The sequence below is a fragment of the Heptranchias perlo genome, chromosome 12 (genome assembly GCF_035084215.1).
Source record: "Heptranchias perlo isolate sHepPer1 chromosome 12, sHepPer1.hap1, whole genome shotgun sequence".
NCBI lineage: Eukaryota > Metazoa > Chordata > Chondrichthyes > Hexanchiformes > Hexanchidae > Heptranchias > Heptranchias perlo.
Genome location: NC_090336.1, coordinates 40,493,773 through 40,514,308, shown reverse-complemented (window position 1 = coordinate 40,514,308; position 20,536 = coordinate 40,493,773). Strand labels below are relative to the sequence as shown.

Genomic DNA, 20,536 nt, shown 5'->3' with positions numbered 1-20,536 from the left:
ACATGTATCCTTGTAGTCCTTGATATATCCTGAAAAGTGGGTTCTTTAATAATAGTTTCCATATACAAGTGCTATATTGCAGTCTTCTGTTTTTTGCACTAGATATTCTCTGGGGTTCAGCATTGCCAGTCACACCTGCAAGCAGACATCACATCCCCCACAATCCAGAATACACCTTTATTGCCCAATATCTAAACAATAACATGACTCAGCGTTTGTAACAGAGAACCCTTGCTCCTTATACCGCCTACTGAAATAACCCACATGCCGTCACACGTTCTTCTCTCATTATGGAAGGTGGACTCTGTTGAGACAGGCACAGCTTCAAACCAACAACTAGTTTATTTTATGTAAAATATTTGAATGAGCAGTATACAATTTTCACAATGAGAACAAACAATGTAACCTGATGGAGCAGATCACCCACTATTTTAGAACCCACCCGATCCCCTTTGCCATGTTAAAGCCCACATAGCAAAGTTCAAAATTACCCCTGTAACCACTGTTGTAACGTAGGCAAACATAACAGCCAATTTGCACACAGCAAGTTCCCACAAATAGCAATGAAATAAATGAGCAGCTGATTTGTTTTAGTAATGTTCGTTGAGGAGAACTCCCCTGCATCTCTTCAAATAGTACCACATGATCTTTACATCCACCTAAGAGGGCAGACGGGGCCTCGGTTTAACATCTCATCCGAAAGACAGAGGGGGTTAAATTTTACGTGAGATTCGAGCTGCCTGGTCATTTACCTGATTCCTGCGTCCAGCCAGGCCTAGCTGCGCTGTTGAGTGGCTGCTCACCAGCAGGGGGGTCCTATAGCGCTCGAGTGGCTAGCACCTCTTAAAGGCAGCCTGCACCTCTTAAAGGCAGCCTGCACCACTTATTTGCAAAATCTAAGATACGGGACCGCACGTAGTCTGAATGGAGATCATACATCGCACACGTAAAACACAGGTGCAGGTCCCATCCCTATGTTTACACACTGTTGAGTTATGTTAAAACATTGAATAAAGGTTGTGCTCTATTAAATCCCACATCCTCCAATCTGCACGCCAGACCTCACCAATTTGCGGATCTGGTACCAGGCCGCGAGAGAGCGTGCACCAAGGTTCTCTGATGGTGTACTACATTTCTTGATACAAGAGGTGGACAGAAGGAGAGGCATCCATATACACAGGAGGGCATGAGGCCCTCCAGACATACGCTTAAGGGGCAGTGGAAAGGAAGTAGGGGATGAAGTCAATGCCAGGCACATAGCACCTCGAACGTGGATGCAGTGCAGGAAGAAGTTCAATGCTTTGACACGAGTGGTCAAGGTAAGTGAGGTCAACTGTTAAGTGGCATCTCCTACCAACTGCACCACCAGCTGCATCCACTGCTCCATGCACTACACCCCCCATCACCCACTGACCAATAAGCTCTTTCAATCAGTACTCAACTTTTGAAATCAGATGCTTCCTCTCACCCTCACACATTACCACTGTTGCGAGCCACGCATCCACAACTCACAGGTCACACACACTGGCAGCTATTCAACCACAACAGGCACATCACCCAAACATCCTGCAGGACACTCACCAACACACGTCCCGCTTTCTTGCAAGAGAAGGTGGTGCATAACAGGAGGTAGCAAGTGGCAGTGGCTCCATGGAACATGAACCTGCTGTCCTCTTTCAGGATGACAGCATTCCTGTTCCAGCGCTGCGTAACTGCCAGTGCTCTTACTGTTGCCTGTCAGCTAGCCACTCCCTGTGGAGTATTGAAACTTTATTATAGGAACATAGGAAGATAGGAACAGGGGTAGGCCATTTAGCTCCTTGAGCCTGTTCCACCATTCATTGAGATCATTGCTGATCTGTGACCTAACTCCATATACCCCCTTAGTCCCATATCCCTAATAACTTCGGTTAACAAAAATCTATCAAACTCAGATTTAAAATTAACAATTGAGCTCGCATCAACTGCCTTTTGCAGAAGAGCATTCCAAACTTCTACCACTCTTTTGCATGTAGAAGCGTTTCCTAACTTCACTCCTCAAGTCCTGGCTCTAAATGTGAGGCTATATCCCCTAGTCCTAGTATTCCAAGTATAGGAGATCTCCAAAAACAGGTACAAGTGCATCAGCAGCCAGAAGCAATAGTCCAGCAACTAACCTGTAAATCCTGCATGATCCCTTTAAATAGCGCTGGTGGGGAGGGGGGGGGTCTTCCATGCTTTTTACGACCTGTTCAGCTGTGCGAGGTTAAGACAATGCATTGGCTGGAGCATTGAGTTCAAAAATTGTATCTTTCCCTTTAAATCAGCATTGCACACTAATCTAACGCATATTCTCCCTATTTTACATGCAGCCGGCATTCGTTATCTGCGCATGCGCAAACACCTTTACCAAGATGGCATCCACGCACGTCATGCTAGAAGCGTGTGCGCGCATTCCAGGTGCCATTTTGAGTCCTTAGGAGGCCACGTGGCGTCTACAAAACGGGTGCTACGCGGCCCAATTTACAGCCCAGAACCTCCAACAGTGCAGCACTCCCTCAGCACTGCACTGAAATGTGAGCCTAAATTATATGCTGAAGTCTCTGGGATGGGGCTTGAACCCATGACCTCCTGACTCTGAGGCAAGAGTGCTAACACTGATAATCATAAAATTGTCCATCTGGAACATAAATCAAGAGTGTTGACTTCCCAGTTAAAATGAGCTGGACGACTGAATGTTCCTTTAATCTTTACTGTTATCCTATATTCAAAGAGAGAAAAAATCACCAAAAATTAACTTCTTTAAAGGATGCCATCTGTACCCTCATTGTTTTGATTATGAGCGATGGAAGGCATCATTTTATGGCAGACAATGGGACACTAAAGAATTCATGCTATATTACATTGTGTGAGCTGAATGCCTTTCAGTAATCCAATCAAAACTGCTCAAAGTGGGATTTTTTTTTAATCATTCATGGGATGTGGGCGTCGCTGGCAAGGCCAGCATTTATTGCCCATCCCTAATTGCCCTTGAAAAGGTGGTGGTGAGCCGCCTTCTTGAACCGCTGCAGTCCGTGTGGTGAAGGTTCTCCCACAGTGCTGTTAGGAAGGGAGTTCCAGGATTTTGACCCAGCGACGATGAAGGAACGGCGATATATTTCCAAGTTGGGATGGTGTGTGACTTGGAGGGGAACATGCAGGTGATGTTGTTCCCATGAGCCTGCTGCTCTTGTCCTTCTAGGTGGTAGAGGTCGCGGGTTTGGGAGGTGTTGTCGAAGAAGCCTTGGAGAGTTGCTGCAGTGCATCCTGTAGATGGTACACACTGCAGCCATGGTGCACCACTGGTGAAGGGAGTGAATGTTTAGGGTGATAGATCAGGTGCCAACCAAGCGGGCTGCTTTGTCCTGGATGGTGTCGAGCATCTTGAGTGTTGTTGGAGCTGCACTCATCCAGGCAAGTGGAGAGTATTCCATCACACTCTTGACGTGTGCCTTGAGAGTTTTCCCCCTGATTCCCATTTACTTCAATTTTACTAGGGCTCCTTGGTGCCACACTCGGTCAAATGCTGCCTTGATGTGAAGGCAGTCACTCTCACCTCACCACTGGAATTCAGCTTTTTTGTCCATGTTTGGACCAAGGCTGTAATGAGGTCTGGAGTCGAGTAGTCCTGGCGGAACCCAAACTGAACATCGGTAAGCAGGTTATTGGTGAGTAAGTGCTACTTGATAGCACTGTCGACGATACCTTCCATCACTATGAACACTGAACATATGTTCACTGACTCTGTGGTTTTGCCGTGTATTGCATATACAAGTAAAGCAGTTGTTCCCGCTGAGAGATAAAACGAAAGATTGAAAGAGACTCATTTCACTTGTGGCCGCTTACGGCTTTGTAGCTGAGGTGATCGTCATCACTCGGTCCTCAAACAGACAAAAGGCTAATGCTATAGACATCGAAAAATATATCTTAGACTACTACACAGCCCCACACAGAATCTCTGCCAAAATACATTTTGCTTGTGGTTCTAACAACATGCAGCAAATGCTTACCCACACAGAAGTATCACAATAACGACAAGCTGTCAGCTGTGCCTTAGGTTAAGCATCTAATGGAACTGTATTAGACTAATGCTATCTAAACTACAGGTGAACAATACTTATCTGAACCACTTAAAATTCAATTGCATCTCAAGCAGATGGAAGCAGATTCAATAATAACTTTCAAAAGGGAATTGGATAAATACTTGAAGGGAAAAAATGTACTGGGCTATGGGGAAAGATCAAGGGAGTGGGACTAATTGGATTGTTCTTTCAGAGATCTGGCACAGGCGCGATAGGCCGAAAGGCCTCCTTCTGTGAAAATAGGAACACAGGAACAAGAGTAGGCCGTTTAGCCCCTCGAGCCTGTTCTGCCATTCAGTGAGGTCATGGCTGATCTGTGACCTAACTCCATATACCCGCCTTAGCCAAATATCCCTTAATACCTTTGGTTAACAAAAATCTGTCAATCTCGGATTTAAAATTAACAATTGAGCTAGCGTCGACTGCCGTTTGTGGAAGAGAGTTCTAAATATCTACCACTTTTTGCGTCTAGAAGTGTTTCCTAACTTCGTTCCTGAAAGTCCTGGATCTAATTTTTAGGCTATGTCCCCTAATCCTAAGTCGTTAAAAAATACCGTGAATAGTTGAGGCCCCAACACAGATCCCTGTGGGACACCACTAGTCACATCCTGCCAATTTGAGTACCTGCCCACTATCCCTATTCTCTGCCTCCTGCCGCTCAGCCAATTTCCTAACCAGGTCGGTAATTCGCCCTCAATTCCATGAGCTTCAACATTAGCCAACAGTCTCTTGAAAAGAACATTATCGAATACCTTCTGGAAGTCCATATAAACAACATCCATAGACATTCCCCTGTCCACTACTTTAGTCACCTCTTCAAAAAATTTAATCAGGTTTGTCAGGTATGATCTGCCCATTACAAATCCATGCTGGCTCTCTCTGATCAGCTGAAAATTTTCAATGTGTTCAGTCACTATTCTTAATTATAGACTCTAATAATTTCCCAACAACAGATACTAGGCTAACTGGTCTATAATTCCCTGGTTTTCCTCTCTCACCTTACTTAAATAGCGGAGTGATATGTGCAATTTTCCAATCTAAAGGAACAATTCCTGAATCGAGAGATCTTTGGAAGGTTATAGTTAGGGCATCTGCAATGTTCTCACCTATTTCCTTTAAAACCCTAGGATGGAAACCATCTGGTCCTGGGGATTTGTCACTCTTTAGTGCCATTATTTTCTTCATTACTGTTAATTTACTTACGTCAATTATGGTGAGTCCCTGTCCCTGATTCAAAATTAGTTTCCTTAGGGCGTCCGGCATGCTATCCTCTTCCTCTACTGTAAATGCTGATGCAAAGTAACTATTTAAATGTCCTCCATTTCTTTATTTTCATTTACAATATCACCATTATCAGTTTTTAAGGGGCCCACATTGCTCTTGACCACCCTCTTTTTCCTAATATAATTGTAAACATTTTTATGTTGATTTTGATATCCCTTGCAAAATTCTTTTCATTCTCCCTTTTTGTAGCTCTTACTATCTGTTTTATTGCTCTTTGCTGTCCTTTGTACCTCTCCCAGTTGCCAGGATCTGTGCTATTCTTTGCATTTTTTATGCTTTTTCTTTTAGTTTTATGTTGTCCCTTACCTCTTTTGTCGTCCATGGCTGTTTTTTTTAGCAAGTGGTGCTCTTGCCCCTTAGGAGTATAAACTGGTTCTGTATCACGTTAAATTCTTCTTTGAATAACACCCACTGATCTTCCGTCTTTTTACCCATTAACAGATTTGCCCAGTTTACTGTGGGCAGTCTCTGTCTCATCCTGTTGAAGTCGGCCTTACCTAAATTTAGAATCTTAGTAGCTGATACGGGTTTCTCCCTTTCAAACACAACGTTGAACTCGATCATATTATGATCGCTATTCGATAAATGTTCACGCACCGTTTGGCTGTTAACTAAATCTGGCTCATTACTCATTATTAAATCTAATATGGCCTGCCCCCTTGTTGGTTCTAGGACATATTGTTGCATAAAGCTGTCCTGAACACACACAAGAAATATGCTACCTTTCTGACATAAGCTCGTCTGCTTATCTCAATCTATATGAAAGTTAAAATCCACCGTTAACTACCTTTACTACATGCTTGTCTAATCTCTGCATTTATACATCCTGCCACCTCACAACTGCTGCCAGGGGGGCCTATACACAACTCCCACAACAGTCTTAAATCTTTTTCTATTTCTTAATTCTATCCATAAAGTCTTCACTGCCTGCTTTCCTCTCGTTATATCCTCTCTTATCATTGAAGTAATTTCATCCTTAATCACTAAGACTACTCTTCCCCCTCTACCAGTTTCCCTATCCTTCCTATAGACCTTATAACCTGGTATATTCAGTTCCCAGTACTGACCGTCTTGCGGCCATATCTCAGTAATGGCTGCCATATCGTACCCTCTGAGTTGAATTTGCGCCTGCAATTCATTCAATTTCCTCCTTTATACTCCATGTGTTTGTATAAAGAATGCTTATTTGGGACGCACACCCTAACCTGCCCTTCTGCTCTAATGTTTTTCTCACACATTTCTTATTTCTCTCTCCTGATTTAATTACTTTATACCTTTTCATTTTCTCTTTACCTGTAGTGCCTAAAGAAAAATTTCTGAATATCACTCTACTCTCTTCCTTTTCGTTTGTTTTAGAATTATTATTTACACTACCTTTTCCACCTGAGCCCTCTCCTCCCATTTACTAGTTTAAAGTCCTTGTGGCAGCTTTATTTATCCTTTCCGCTAGGACCCTGGTCCCATTCCAGCTCAGGTGGGGCCTATTCCAACGGTACAGCTCTTTCCTGTCCCAGTACTAGTCTGTCCTATGAAATGGAACCCTTCTTTCCACACCAGTCTTTCAGCCACGTTTTCACTTCCCTAATCTGCTTAACTCTACACCAATTTGCACATGGCTTGGGTAATAATCCAGAGGTTATAACCCTTGAGGTCCTGTTTTTTAATTTAGCTCCTAGCTCTTGGCACTCTCTGAACAGGTCCTTTTGGATACTCTTTCCTATGTTGTTGGTTCCAACATGGACCACAACCTCCCCCTTCCTCTCCAATATCCTTTCACGCCAGTTCGTGATGTCCCTTACCCTGGCACCAGGTAGGCAACATACCTTGTGAAACTTTTGATCTTGCTTACAAAGGATGCTATCTGTCCCCCTAATTATTGTATCCCTTACATCGCGCTTCTCCTCCTCCTCCCCCCTTTGGACAGCCTCCTGCTCCAAGGAGCCATGGTCAGCATTCTGGCTGTCTTTCCAAAGTCTTTATCCTTATCCTCACAAGTAGCAAATACATTGTACCTGTTGGATAGGATCAGTTTCTGCGAATCCTCGTTCTCTATCTCACCTGGGTTCCCCTTACTCTGTACACTATTTTTTTTATTCGTTCATGGGATGTGGGCGTCGCTGGCGAGGCCGGCATTTATTGCCCATCCCTAATTGCCCTTGAGAAGGTGGTGGTGAGCAGCCTCCTTGAACCGCTGCAGTCCGTGTGGTGAAGGTTCTCCCACAGTGCTGTTAGGAAGGGAGTTCCAAGATTTTGACCCAGCCAAGGAACGGCGATATATTTCCAAGTCGGGGTGGTGTGTGACTTGGAGGGGAACGCACAGGTGGTGGTGTTCCTATGTACCTGCTGCTCTTGTCCTTCTAGGTGGTAGAGGTCACGGGTTTGGGAGGTGCTGTCGAAGAAGCCTTGGTGAGTTGTTGCATTGCATCCTGTGGGTGGTACACACTGCAGCCACTGTGCGCCGGTGGTGAAGGGAGTGAATGTTTAGGGTGGTGGATGGGGTGCCAATCACGCGGGCTGCTTTGTCCTGGATGGTGTCGAACATCTTGAGTGTTGTTGGAGCTGCACTCACCAGGCAAGTGGAGAGTATTCCATCACACTTCTGACCTGTGCCTAGTAGATGGTGGAAAGGCTTTGGGGAGTCAGGAGGTGAGTCACTCGCCACAGAACACCCAGCCTCCGACCTGCTCTTGTAGCCACAGTATTTATGTGGCTGGTCTAGTCTGGCTATCGATCACACCATCCCCATTCTGATCCTATACCCCTCTACGAGGTGTGACCAAAGTCTGCAGCAAACTGTCCGGATAATCCTCTCCCTCCCTTATGTGTCGGAGTGTCTCCAACTCACACTCCAGCTCAATGACTCTGAGCTGGAGAGATTCGAGGCGGAGACATCTACTGCAGATGTGTTCGCTCGGGACATTCTTGATGTCCACAAACTCCCACATACTGCAGTCCAGGCACAGAACCTGTTCTGCCATATTTTAGTCTATATTTATTTATAAATAATTAATTTTTGGTCTGTTTTGGGGTTTTTTTGCTTTTTTTAAATTTAGGACCCCCTTCCCCCTCTACACCTAATTCCCACTCTCACTAAATTCTCAAGTTCCCACTCGGTTCACGATCCACTCTTCTTGCGATGCCCGCTCATAGTATCATAGTGTGCTGTAACAGACTATGATACTTTGATTAAGGTCAAATTTTTTTGATATTGCTTTTATATTGTGGATCCAATTTGACTTTGCACAAATGTAAAATAATGCTACTATCTATTACTTTCATTTAATTTATGTTACTTCATACAAAGGTGACGGACTTGGCTTGCTAGGACCCACTTTTCTTCATAAAATATATTTTATCTCCATTTTAAAGTTGTTTTCTTCCCTCATTTACTATCGCCTGTTTTGCGCTTCCGCCCAAGAAAAAATTTCACCCCCATAATGTTAATTGTATGCATGTGATTTATATCAATTAGTGCTAATTGTATTCAGATGGTGCATATCAATTGGGAACTCTCATATCCATTTATGTGAGCTGATCTCGGGTTTGGCGTGGGTGTAATGTGGAGCTCTGTGAAGAAAAGCTTGGAAGCAACTGAAGACTAGGCTCTAGTATTCTATCCTTCACTAACTGGCTATCCAATTTATAACACATAGGAACAAAACTGCACCCTATTATGTGGCATCATTTTGCACCCAATCATGGACTCTGATCAACCCGGGGGAGAGTGTACTCACCCCATCCCAAATCTCATGCATTTAGACACATTAGACATTGACACATAAGTACAATAATTTAAAAGTTATCACGCAGGCCACCCCCAATAACTAAGCATATTTTTGCAGTGAGCAGCTAGAGCTTTACTGACCAGTAGAAAGCAGGTTCAATCCTCAGTCTGTGCCAGGGCATAGGGGTTCGAGGGTTTGCTCATGAGTGCGGGAGAGGAGAATTGGCCAGAGTTCCTGCTGGAAGTCCATGTTGTGGATGTACGGGGTAATTTTCTGACTGCTCAGGAAGTTCCGACCACCAATCTAAGTGATCAAAAATCGTGCACAGTGCGTACCCAAATTTCCGATGTGCAGACGAGGCTCGACAGCAGGAGGTGCGGATAGAATCGGGTTTGTCTCTGACGCTAGCTCCCCCCATTGCTGAAGTTAAATAACTTTCCTACGTTCACTGTCTCGGCTTACACATGAATAATGCTATTGGACAGCGTACTGAAGTGACCTGCACCAAGGGTCATACATCAACAAAAAAATTAATACCTTCAGGAGACGAAAGAAAATTAATGGAGAAAAGTAACTATTTTGTGCTAAGAACAATATTAATGCATTGTATCGCCCAGTTATGAAACTCTGATTAAATCACTGGTCTATAATTGTTTTTGCATATAAATATTCCAAACTTATTGTGAAATGGTTACCAGTTAACCCAGGTAGCTAAGAGGTCCAGTCCGTGAGCTGACTAATGATGCCAAAACATGGGGAGAGAAATTCAACTCACAGCAGCCCATTTTGTGCTGAAAAACATGTAGCCAGCAGTTAAATCGGGGGTCGGGGGTATTTGTAATAAAGCTGAATGAAAACAACTAGAAAGTGTTGTAAATTACAAATTGCACACAACCAAATGTTTAAAAGCTTTAAATCTTTATTTTTTTTTAAAAGCAGAGCTAAAGTTGACAACACACATTTGCAATAAGCAGAATTATCACACTGTAGACTAATGCATTTGTCAGCTTAACATCGGTATAACCTTTAAACAAATAGAGTGTATAATGATTAAAAACAGATCTCAACAATCAATATTGCAAACTGCTTTGGGCCTGACTCATTGAAAGCACTAAGTTTTGTTTATATCAAAATTTGCTTCATATGTAGGCAGAATACTGAAAATGCAATGGATTACAGTGATATGCAATATTACAATGCAATAGCATCCAATCCATGTGAAATTACAGAAGCATTATAAACATGGAAGTAAACAATTATGGAAAACTGATTTGAGTTCCATATATAACTAATAAAAAAGGCCATCAATGCATGACAATCTATTATTTTAACAAAATGTAGGATGTAATTTATGATAAACTGCAAACTATTCTGCAACCTTTTAAAAGAACTCAAGCATTTGGCCCCGTCCTATACTAGATCATATTTGTACTTATTAAAATCAGCTATGCTGACATGCACTAATGTAAAATGCTGACATGCACTAATGTAAAATGGCTTTGTAGTAACCACTTCATTTACTGTACTTTCTTGTGTCTGTCAGCTGACACAACAACTTTAGCTTGCATACACATTGCTTGTAAGAGTCTGTTACCAGCTTTGTGTTGCCAATATCTTACTACTGGTGAACACACAATGGCAGCAGCAGTTGCATTCAGTTTATTGTGAAAGTAAAAGCTACTTGCAGATTCTACTTTGCAACATGCGATTAAAAATAGACTCAATAATGAACGAGCTGGTGTCCATTCAATGGGGCCTAATAATTCAACATTTAGCTTGTGACAGAACAAAGCCAAGTACAAAATGAGAAAAAAAATCCATGCAAGAATGCACTCATCCATTGTTACCACTCATTACAATTTATTGTTTGTCACGAATTTGCTGGATGGTGAAATGAAGACTTGAATAAATTGTGCATTTGTGGTGTGTTTTCCCAGTGTTCTCAGCCATAATCAGATCTTGGAATAATGTCATTCCCACGATTATGCAACTTGTGATGTTATTTTATTATTTTATACTTTGAAGTTGGGAAATAGATCACACTTGCCAAAGTTTTAAAACTTCTTTGTTACTTTTCCCATGACGTATATATTGTTGCGCCTTTATTGGCCTCCGCAGTAGACAGTAGGAAACTACTGATAAAACCATATCTCTGCTTTTGATAACCAGAAATTATGTAACAGAAATAAAGGGTATTGATTATCCTTTTTAAAAAAAGCACCGCGGACCCATGATGGCCAAGCTATTGCCACAATGCATAGGTTCCATCCGCATCTATGTATATTGATAATTCCAGCAGATCTCCTATGAGGATGCTCATACACTAAAGTGTGACACCTAAAGTGTGCCATCTAAAGTTGATGGCTAAACTGTGGCAAGAACGAAGTGTGATGCTTACAGGAAGTGAATGTTAAATGAAATACTTTTAATATATTACAGAACTGAGGGGGTAAAAATTTGTCTCAGTCCGCTTTCGGGGCCAGACTCGGCACTTTGGAGGCAGCACGCACCTGAAGCAAGAGGCCAAAGGATTGATAGAAGTCAATCCTCGGGCCTCATCTGAATAATTGGGGATGAGCTGCTCGTGACTCCAAAGGCAGCTTGCCCAACAGGAGACATCAATTTCAAGCCACCTACATCGGCGGCAGTTGCCCTCTGGGGTAAGTCCCGGGAGGGAGGTTGGAGCAGGCTACGGAGAGGTGGGGAGCCTCCTGTGGAGTCGGGGAGCACTCCTGCTCCTCCTGGATCCACAGGAATGTGTTTTTTTTAAACAAAATTTTAAATATGTACCTTTGGATGGCAGATGCGGGGGCCGCTGAAGAATCCTGAGTGAGGCAGGCGTCGGTCATTAATTTATCAAAGGGGTCCTTTAACAGTCATTAGGCCCCTAATTTACTTATTCGAGGGGCCTAAAAAATGGGGCCCACACATTTGGCAGCGCCTGCACAAATTGGTATGCTTTACGCCTGTTTTATGCCCGAATAACTAGCACAATGCATCTCAATTTCTACCCCTAAATGTCTTGCATATAGTGCACTCTTCACATAAATGCCACAGTAGCTTCATGTAGCATTTTCCCCATCAGACTTTGTTGATAATGCCTCTATTGTTATAAAACAGAATATCTAATATACGCGTTACTCCACAGGAGATCTGGTAGTACAATATTGAGATAAAAGTTTTAAGCTAGTTACGTTTTACGTGTCACAAAGTCATGCTTGCCAAGTCTGTGTCACACTTTTTTAAAAATATAAAAAGAAAGAGCATATATAAAAAAAGAAAGAAAACTAATGATTACCAATGTACAGAGAAACTTCCCCACCAACAGAAAATATCTTCTAATTGATTTCAGGAACTAAGCTTTAAAAAAATTTTAAAATACAAAAGAAGCCAGTTTGACCACTAATTGGCCGGAGGATCTGTCTAAGAACAATTTGCCTCTAATTGGCCAAGGAAGGCACAGCAACTACACCTCATCGCCTTACAAGAACACACTAAGTTATACACAGCTGCCCTTTTTCAGCAGAATATGGTATGTTACATGCATTAATGGTATTATGCTCATGCCCTTATAAAACAGCAGATCTTCTGGCTTGATTAATTAGCACTATGGGAGATCCCCTAGTAACTCTAAACATATCAAAACAAATTAATTGATGACATAGGATCATAGTGACTTATTATAAATGACTTTTTAAAAAATCTTATTTCTGTAAAATAGCACTGTAATCATTCACTCCCGTTTACCTTCCTTTCTCATTGTAAAAAAAAATCACAAAAAAGTTTAATATTACGCACTTTTACATTATGTGCCAAAACAAATCAATAAATGGCTGGGTAAGAATACAGAAAAACGCAGCAAAGCACCACAATTAAAATAGTGATGTGAGTCAACAGGCATTGGGAATTATCACCATTTCCCTTCCAACAATAAAACTGCCATTGTTGATTTTAAAAAGTTTGAATACTGCATTCAGAAAATATTTTCCACTCCTTCATCCGACAAAATCTTTTGTTATTTAACATGTTATTATCTTGCCCACTTGTCTTTCACATCTAAGCAAAGGATCTAAACAACGTTTCTGCTTTCTGTGACTATCTAACGTGGTCCAAACAATATAAAAAGGTTAGCTCCCTTTCTATTCCAGCTGCAGTTGACACATATATTTGTCAACTGAGCCTGTTAAACACTACACTGACCGTGTTATCTTGTTAATACTGTTGGGATTTTTTCACCAACGCCAACTCTGCTTACCAAACTTGGCCATGATAAGCCCAACTGCCCACACAGTACAGACTGTTCACAGTCTCCTGTGGTTAAAGATACTTAGAACCAATTTCAACCCCAATAATTCAGCTTAAAAATTAATGGAATCAACTTCAGGTATTGAATTATCTTCACTGAATACATCAGGTGATTCAGATGCACACTTTGGATCTTTCAATGCATTGTGTGCATCCATGAACCTCTGTAAATATTTTGACGTGTACAACCAGTGATGCTTCAAAATGTCTTCCAACTCATAGCTTTTGGACTGCCTTGCATTCATCTTCCTGAAACGCCGAAAAAGTTTGTTGCCTGCTTCATTCCCTTCACTTGCCCATGCGCCTATAGAGCCATCTCTTTCAATGATCTCAGGGACATGAGCTAAAGTCTTATGTAGGTAGTTGGTGATCTTCCCTTCATATCTGTGCTTGAACTCTGTACGAAGCAGTTCTGCAAATCTCTGGGAATTGAAGCTGTACTGGCAAAGAAGATCTGGGCATTCTTTAGCTGGAAATGTGGAACGCCACACTGGTTTCATAAGAATATAAAGGTGCATTAACTCCCTGAGAATTTCTCGCCTTTCTTCAGATGGAATCAATTCACACACAGCTTCTACAGTCTCTTTGGTCATCAATTTTCTTGCAAAGTTTCCATTCAACCTCATGACAGGTTTCAGGTTCATCTTCTTTCTTAAGTGTGTATCGAGCATTGCATGCCACCTTTTCCTTTCCTCCTTACATGGACTGGCATTTTTATGCTGTTCCCCAATCTCATCCTGGAAAATTTTGTAGAATTCTGTGGCATTTCCAATGTCACAATGCAAGGCATCAATGGAGGGCTGAGTTTCAATAAATGGTTTTGCTGAAACCCCCTTCACTCTATCACGTAACTCTTCAGCTGTCTCATGATATGGATTTGAACGCCAAATTTCATAGCGTTCTAAGTTCTCTTCATGGTTCCTTGTTATGGGATGAAGGATCAAATTCTGTGAAGCCTCGCTGCGAGTGGCATCACATAATGTGCATACATAGATAGACCCTGAGGCTTCAAGACCTTCAACTTCACGTACAAGCTTCTCATCATACCCTGTGCCCCTAAAGATAAACTGAAAAGATCTGAGCAAATCACCAATTTCAAGGATTAAATCACTAGTCTTCATGGCTTCTCTTTCAGTGATTACTGGGCCCAGTATTGCTGTCAATGTTTCATGGTCAGATTCATCCGCTAGCATCAGGCACAGTGGTTTGCAGCACAACTCGGAATTTGGCTTTAGTTCTTCGAATACTTTCACTTTTTCATTGTTTTCATTCATCACACTCACACTCATGATTGTAAAGGAATACCTCACTGCCTTTTCTGGAACTGATGGACCACATCCATGTTTTTCACTGACGTCCCCCATTCCATCACAAGATTCCTTGATTACAACAGTAAATGGTCCACTCACAAACTCATCTATTTTTTGACATTTTAAACCTTTCAAAATATCGTCCTCTAGATCCTTCACAGCTGCAACAAGTGCCACGTCATACCTAAATCGTCTTGAAATTGTCTCCATTGGGTAATCATCAACACATGGTGCCCAACCACTCGTGCCATCTAATATTCCCACTTCAGAGTTTGTAGAGACATTTTCTAGAGGAGGCTGCCATTCAAATGAATAATAACCTGGCAGCAGAGTCTTTTCTGTACTTCGGAGGGCATGCAATGGCTGGAAGATCTGCTTCCCAGTAGTTGCTTTGACCGTCCGATACATTTTATGGTACTGACTGCAACTCAGAAATGTATTGACTCTAATGGCAAGACAGACGGCTGGCATCAATCCTGATCCTCGTCCCTGCATTAGAGCTTCCAGCTCATCTGCTTGCCTGTGCTCATTTCCAGCTCTCAGTGCTAGCAAAAACAGAGTAAGACATACTGACTTTACATCTCCACCTTCTTCTTTGTCTGCAAAAGCCTTCACCTGAAGTTTGAGATCTCGCAGACGATGTTTTTGAGCTCTTCGGGTTAAAGACAGCAAATGTTGCCTTGGACGGCCACCCTTGTTTATTGGTGAGTAAGCATGCTTCATTCTTGTTTCTTTGTGATTTTGGGCATGGTTTGGATATTCATCTAGTCTCACCTCCTCTTCACAGTCTGTCACTGGACATTTTAGAACTAGTGAATTGAGAACATTTATGAATGATTTAACTGGGCTTTTGAACTCTGTAGGACCACAAGGAAACCTACAAACTGGACAATACTTGCCCAGGACTGCAGTACATTTGAGAATACATGTTCTGCAGAAAAGGTGCTTGCATGGTGATTGCACAGGGTCAGCAAGTAAGTGCTCGCAAATCTGACATGACACTGACTGGATAAAGTTATTGGGAAAATCAATCACAAGGAGTTTCGAATTTAGGTGGATCTTCTTGCAGTTGACAATCTTTTTAGCCAATAAAATACTTGTACTATTTATTTTATCTTTTCTTTTCATGATTCTTGGTCTGATTGGAGCATCAACTGCTACTTTGGGCTTCTTTGTGACTGGTGGACTTCGTTTGAGACCTTTTCGTTTGCGAGTCCCATTTGTAAAGTTGCAAATCCTGCAAAGATTGGAATGTGGCTTCCACTGAACAATTGTACTGATAGGAAAGAATGCATCTTCATTAGTTGTGTTGTTAATTGTCTGAATGACAATCCGCCAGCAGTTGTAGCAGAAATGGGTGGGATATCTGACTTCTGTATCTGTCTTGACATCTATCTTAAATGTGTTATGAATGAGTTCTGGCCAAAAGCTATCTCCATATCCCATTTTCCTGAGAACCTCTTGTGTGACATCATCAACAGGCCCACTAACCGGATATTTCATGTCATAACTGCTGGTGTTAAAGGAAGCTCCACAAATGCGGCAGAGATTTTGTAATCGTAATATGTGATCTTCCAAAGATTTTGTTTCCATTTGACTGAAGTCACAGAACTTGGTTTTCGGTGGGTTGACCTCTAAAGGCATGTGTTCCAGGGACTTATCTTCCAAAGTCTTCTTGTCCAAAGGCAATGTCTCCAAAGGCATGGTTCCCACTGGCTTGATTTGAGAGGATGAGGATTGCCACAATAGGCCATGAACAGGTGCAACAGTCTCTGTCTCAAAAAACTTTGCCATTGAAACCTTGGCTTTCCTTTGGACATTTATGAAAGGCTTGGTTTCTGAATGCCTAAAATCTTCAGGTATTATTTGCAGAGGCATTGCCATTTCCATTAGACATTGATACCTAACAGAGATATAAAAAGTGATTATTGATTAAAATAGGATTATAGTTCACCACCCTCAGGAGCAACACAGTCAGCTTTATATTCAATGTTAATTTCCTACTCCTACATTCTAATCTTTCATTACTCAGATATCTGCAGTTTACAGTGTTCTGTGCTAAAATTGGGTTTTTGATTCAGTCTGGTCTAAAATCAATTAAAGACCATCACATTCAATAAAAGGAGAGTAATGTTAACTTATCCCACCTGGCGGGAAACTGATGGGATCGGGTAAGTCGCCCGTTTTATACCCCACCCAATTTACTCTCCATTGAAGACTCTTCTCACTGCAGATTTCATAGGCCAAAGCTGACTTTTGCATCTTTATAAATGCATAGAAATAAATAGAAGTTACAAAACGAAAACAGACCCAACCAGTCTATGTTGGTGTTTACCCTCCGTACAACCAAATTGTTATAATCACATTCACCCACCCTGTTCCCTTATTCCTTCAACTCAAGGTAATTTCCCTAGGTTAGAATACAAAACGGTCACATATCGCAAACGGGTCTAGCTGCTGCCTACTAATTGGCTATAGTCTTTTATCGGTGGTATCTGCAGTTAATAAAAATGAGACATTATACAAAAGAGGCTACTGCTGACTTGAGCATTTAACAAAGAACTGAAAACCAAAGGTTTGTAGAAATAAATCTTAAATTGACACAAAATTAATATGAATTGCGATTGTCAGACTGTGGTAAAATATTTTCCCTTGGGTTAGAGTGACTCAAATCTGTAAGATTGATTTAAGTCTTAAGCTTCACTCATTATAACACACTCTCAGTTATTTATGTAGTCCTCAGGATAATATTTTGATCTCTATTCCATGGCTACAAACACAATCAGTAGTTTTGTATCATCTGCAATGTATCAACCAATATTGTGCTGTGAAATTTATATCTCTTGAAAGTAGACATAAGATTACACTGAAGGGAATATTGTTTGAGATTCATAACAGCCATCGGTAATATGTCGCAATCTGCACAGACCCTAGCCTGGATTTCAACCAGTTTGCTGGAAGAGAAAGGCTACAAGATGATACAGTTGCACCACCTATAAAACCAGCACATCTTAAGCTTTTACAATATTTTTCATCTTATTTTACACAGTTAACCAAAGGACACATTCAAAACCTTCACAAACTAATTAAGCCACTTTCATAGTGATTAATGGGGATGGGTTGGAATTTTTAAAATCTTGTTACGCTTAAGATAAACATACCATAACCTGGTAATACACTTGTGTGGGATATATTTTACAGATATTAATATTAAAGTAAAGTTTAATCTATAGTGTAAGGGGTTTCAGTAGAAGCAGGTAGCAAAGAATAGTTCTGCCTACTTTCCCAAAAATTAGTAATCTGAGGTCAATTTTAAAGGAATTAGTCCCCACCATTTTACAAAAATGATCTATTTCTGCATCTTCCATGAGGTGTTTCCTGCCATCTCGCTTCACTTTACTTAGAGATTGTTCTAATTTAAAATGTAATGAATCTGCAGTATACTCTGATATCCAGTGCAACAGTTAAGAAAGCAGCAGTCAATTGAAAAACTGAAAAATATTATTTTTGATGTCTTACTTTAAAATACTCAAATAAAAGAGCATCTAAATATAAAATCAATTAAACTAACCATGTGATGTTCCTTGTTCAACTCCTTACATCCCTACCCACTATCCTGTATTGTTTATATCCCATATAATAACAAACAAGTATAAGGTATATATGCCATGGCAGGAATCTTCAGTAACATTTATGGATGTACAGTACAGCTAACTTACTTAAGATAGATAAACTTACAGGAACATTGATTATAATGCTCCTAATGTAGCTCTACACCAAGTTAAATCAGTCATTATACAAGTATTGATAGTAGGTCCATTCTCTACATTACCTTTCTCTCACAGAGTGTGTTTTTCAGAGAGGGCTCCCATCTGTTCCATATCATGAAGTAAACTCTGAAATAACAGGAACTCTCTCTGCCTCTTCTAGCTTGTGCTGTGGCAGCTGAAGTGGTGGTCTGCCTCTTTACTATGTCACTCCTAAACTAACGGTCACACTTAACCACATTGTTAAACTGTGAATGTTACTTTGTGTATCATTTTCTCCATTATTAAATCAATCTATGCTTTATGTAGCTTTTGCAGACTTGATTTTTATTTTATATTTTAATCTTATTTAAGCTGTTTATTTTTCTTTATACATTTCAATAAATCTTGTATTATATGTATAATCTAAATAGTTATCTTCTCTTTATTGTTAGAATTTTATGATTCTGTTATTTATTTCTCATTATTATTTCTTAATATTTTTTCCCCTCAGCAAACTTTACCCTCATTTACTGCAGTGCAGTATCTCCTTTCATTGTATACATGCAAGATGCTGCCATCTTGTGGACTGAGTTAGCTTCACAATGTTTCTCTGGAGCTTGTTTTTCAATACATTAGTGCATTTACAGTAAATCCTACTTAAATGATGAGTGCACATTTCTGCTGAATGACGGGAAATTTCAAACCATTTTCTTTCTGTATTCACTGCTCTCCTAATCTAAAAAAAAACTCTAGCTGTACATTCTTAATAAATATACTTTTAAAATTGCTGTTTTTAAAAAAAAATTCTAAACAAAGGCTACGCAGAACAACACATGGTGTGCATCAGTCAGTCCTGAATGGAGGATGATGGGAGAGATGAGAAGGGTTAGATATAGGAATATAAGAATAGAAGAAAGAAATGAGAAACGGCCATTTAATCCATTAAGCCAGTCCTTCCACAGACTGTATATTCATTCAAGGAGACTAAAACCCACACATCACTGCAGTAAAAATGACCTTCAGAAAGCCAGAAATGACTTATCTAGAATTCTTAGCATACAAAAATTAAACTGAATTACTTGGTCTTTAAATATTTTTAGCAAATCTACAAGGGTGTATTTCACTTTGCACTGACGTTGCAATTACAGGATAAATGCAGCCTAAATTTGGAGTCAGGGCCCAATCTTACACTAAAGCAAAGCAGATTCTGGATGAGGGAGTCTCACTCACTTCACTTCAGAGTCAGTTCAATACTTCACTCCTGATTTACACTCCAAATTTAGCATTGGTGCTAAGCAGTTTTGCCTTTGCACCGGTGCTACACTTGTGAAGTGCGAATGCACTGCAAAACTCTTAAATCTCTTTGTCTGTATATTTGAAAACCCGAGTAACAGTTTCTGAACTTGCATCTAGTTTTTGTTGAAGAAATCATTATAAATATTAGACAGTGCAATTGTCTGCACTGACTACCAATGCAGATTAAATTCCCCGGTAAGGAATGTGCAGAAACCGACACAAAGCAAAATATCTAAAACCAATGGCCTTTGCTCAGCTCATGATAAAACTATTGAAAAGAATACATAAAATGTGTTTTAACAGTATGAATTGTAAGTACACAGGTCTGCCCTGTTTGCTTAGAGTTGAGAGTTTCTGTTTTCCCCAAGTGACAACATACCTTTGGCATCAGTAGCTTTGGCATTATTCAGTATGACTAGTTCCAGCTCTCATATTGATGGAAATACAGAGAGGCTTAGTGAGCTCAATTTATTCTCATTAGAAAAAGATTGCGATGAGGAGGAGGGAATCATGATTAAAGTGTTCAAAATTATGCAAGGATTTGATAAGAAGGAGGCAGAGAAATTCATTGTGCAGGAGGAAGGATCCAGGGAACATGATTATGACTTAAAGAAAGCATAAGCTGAATAAGCTCTCCATAATGGGATAAACTACTGCCAAGTGAATATAGTCACCAGTTAATAATTCACTAGAAAATGATAGACTGCCTAGATCTAGGGAAGAATGAGATAGAAGCAGTCATTCTGTAATCCAGGTCCAGAAGATAG

General features: G+C 40.7%; 1 protein-coding gene across 1 annotated transcript; it reads right to left on the bottom strand.

The window, feature by feature from the left end:
* Positions 1 to 13,467: 13,467 nt before the first annotated feature.
* On the bottom strand, positions 13,468 to 16,602 carry rag1 (recombination activating 1). Its single transcript, XM_067993523.1, has one exon. It carries the CDS (start codon positions 16,600 to 16,602, stop codon positions 13,468 to 13,470), a length of 3,135 nt encoding a protein of 1,044 aa, XP_067849624.1.
* Between the last annotated feature and the right edge of the window lie 3,934 nt (positions 16,603 to 20,536).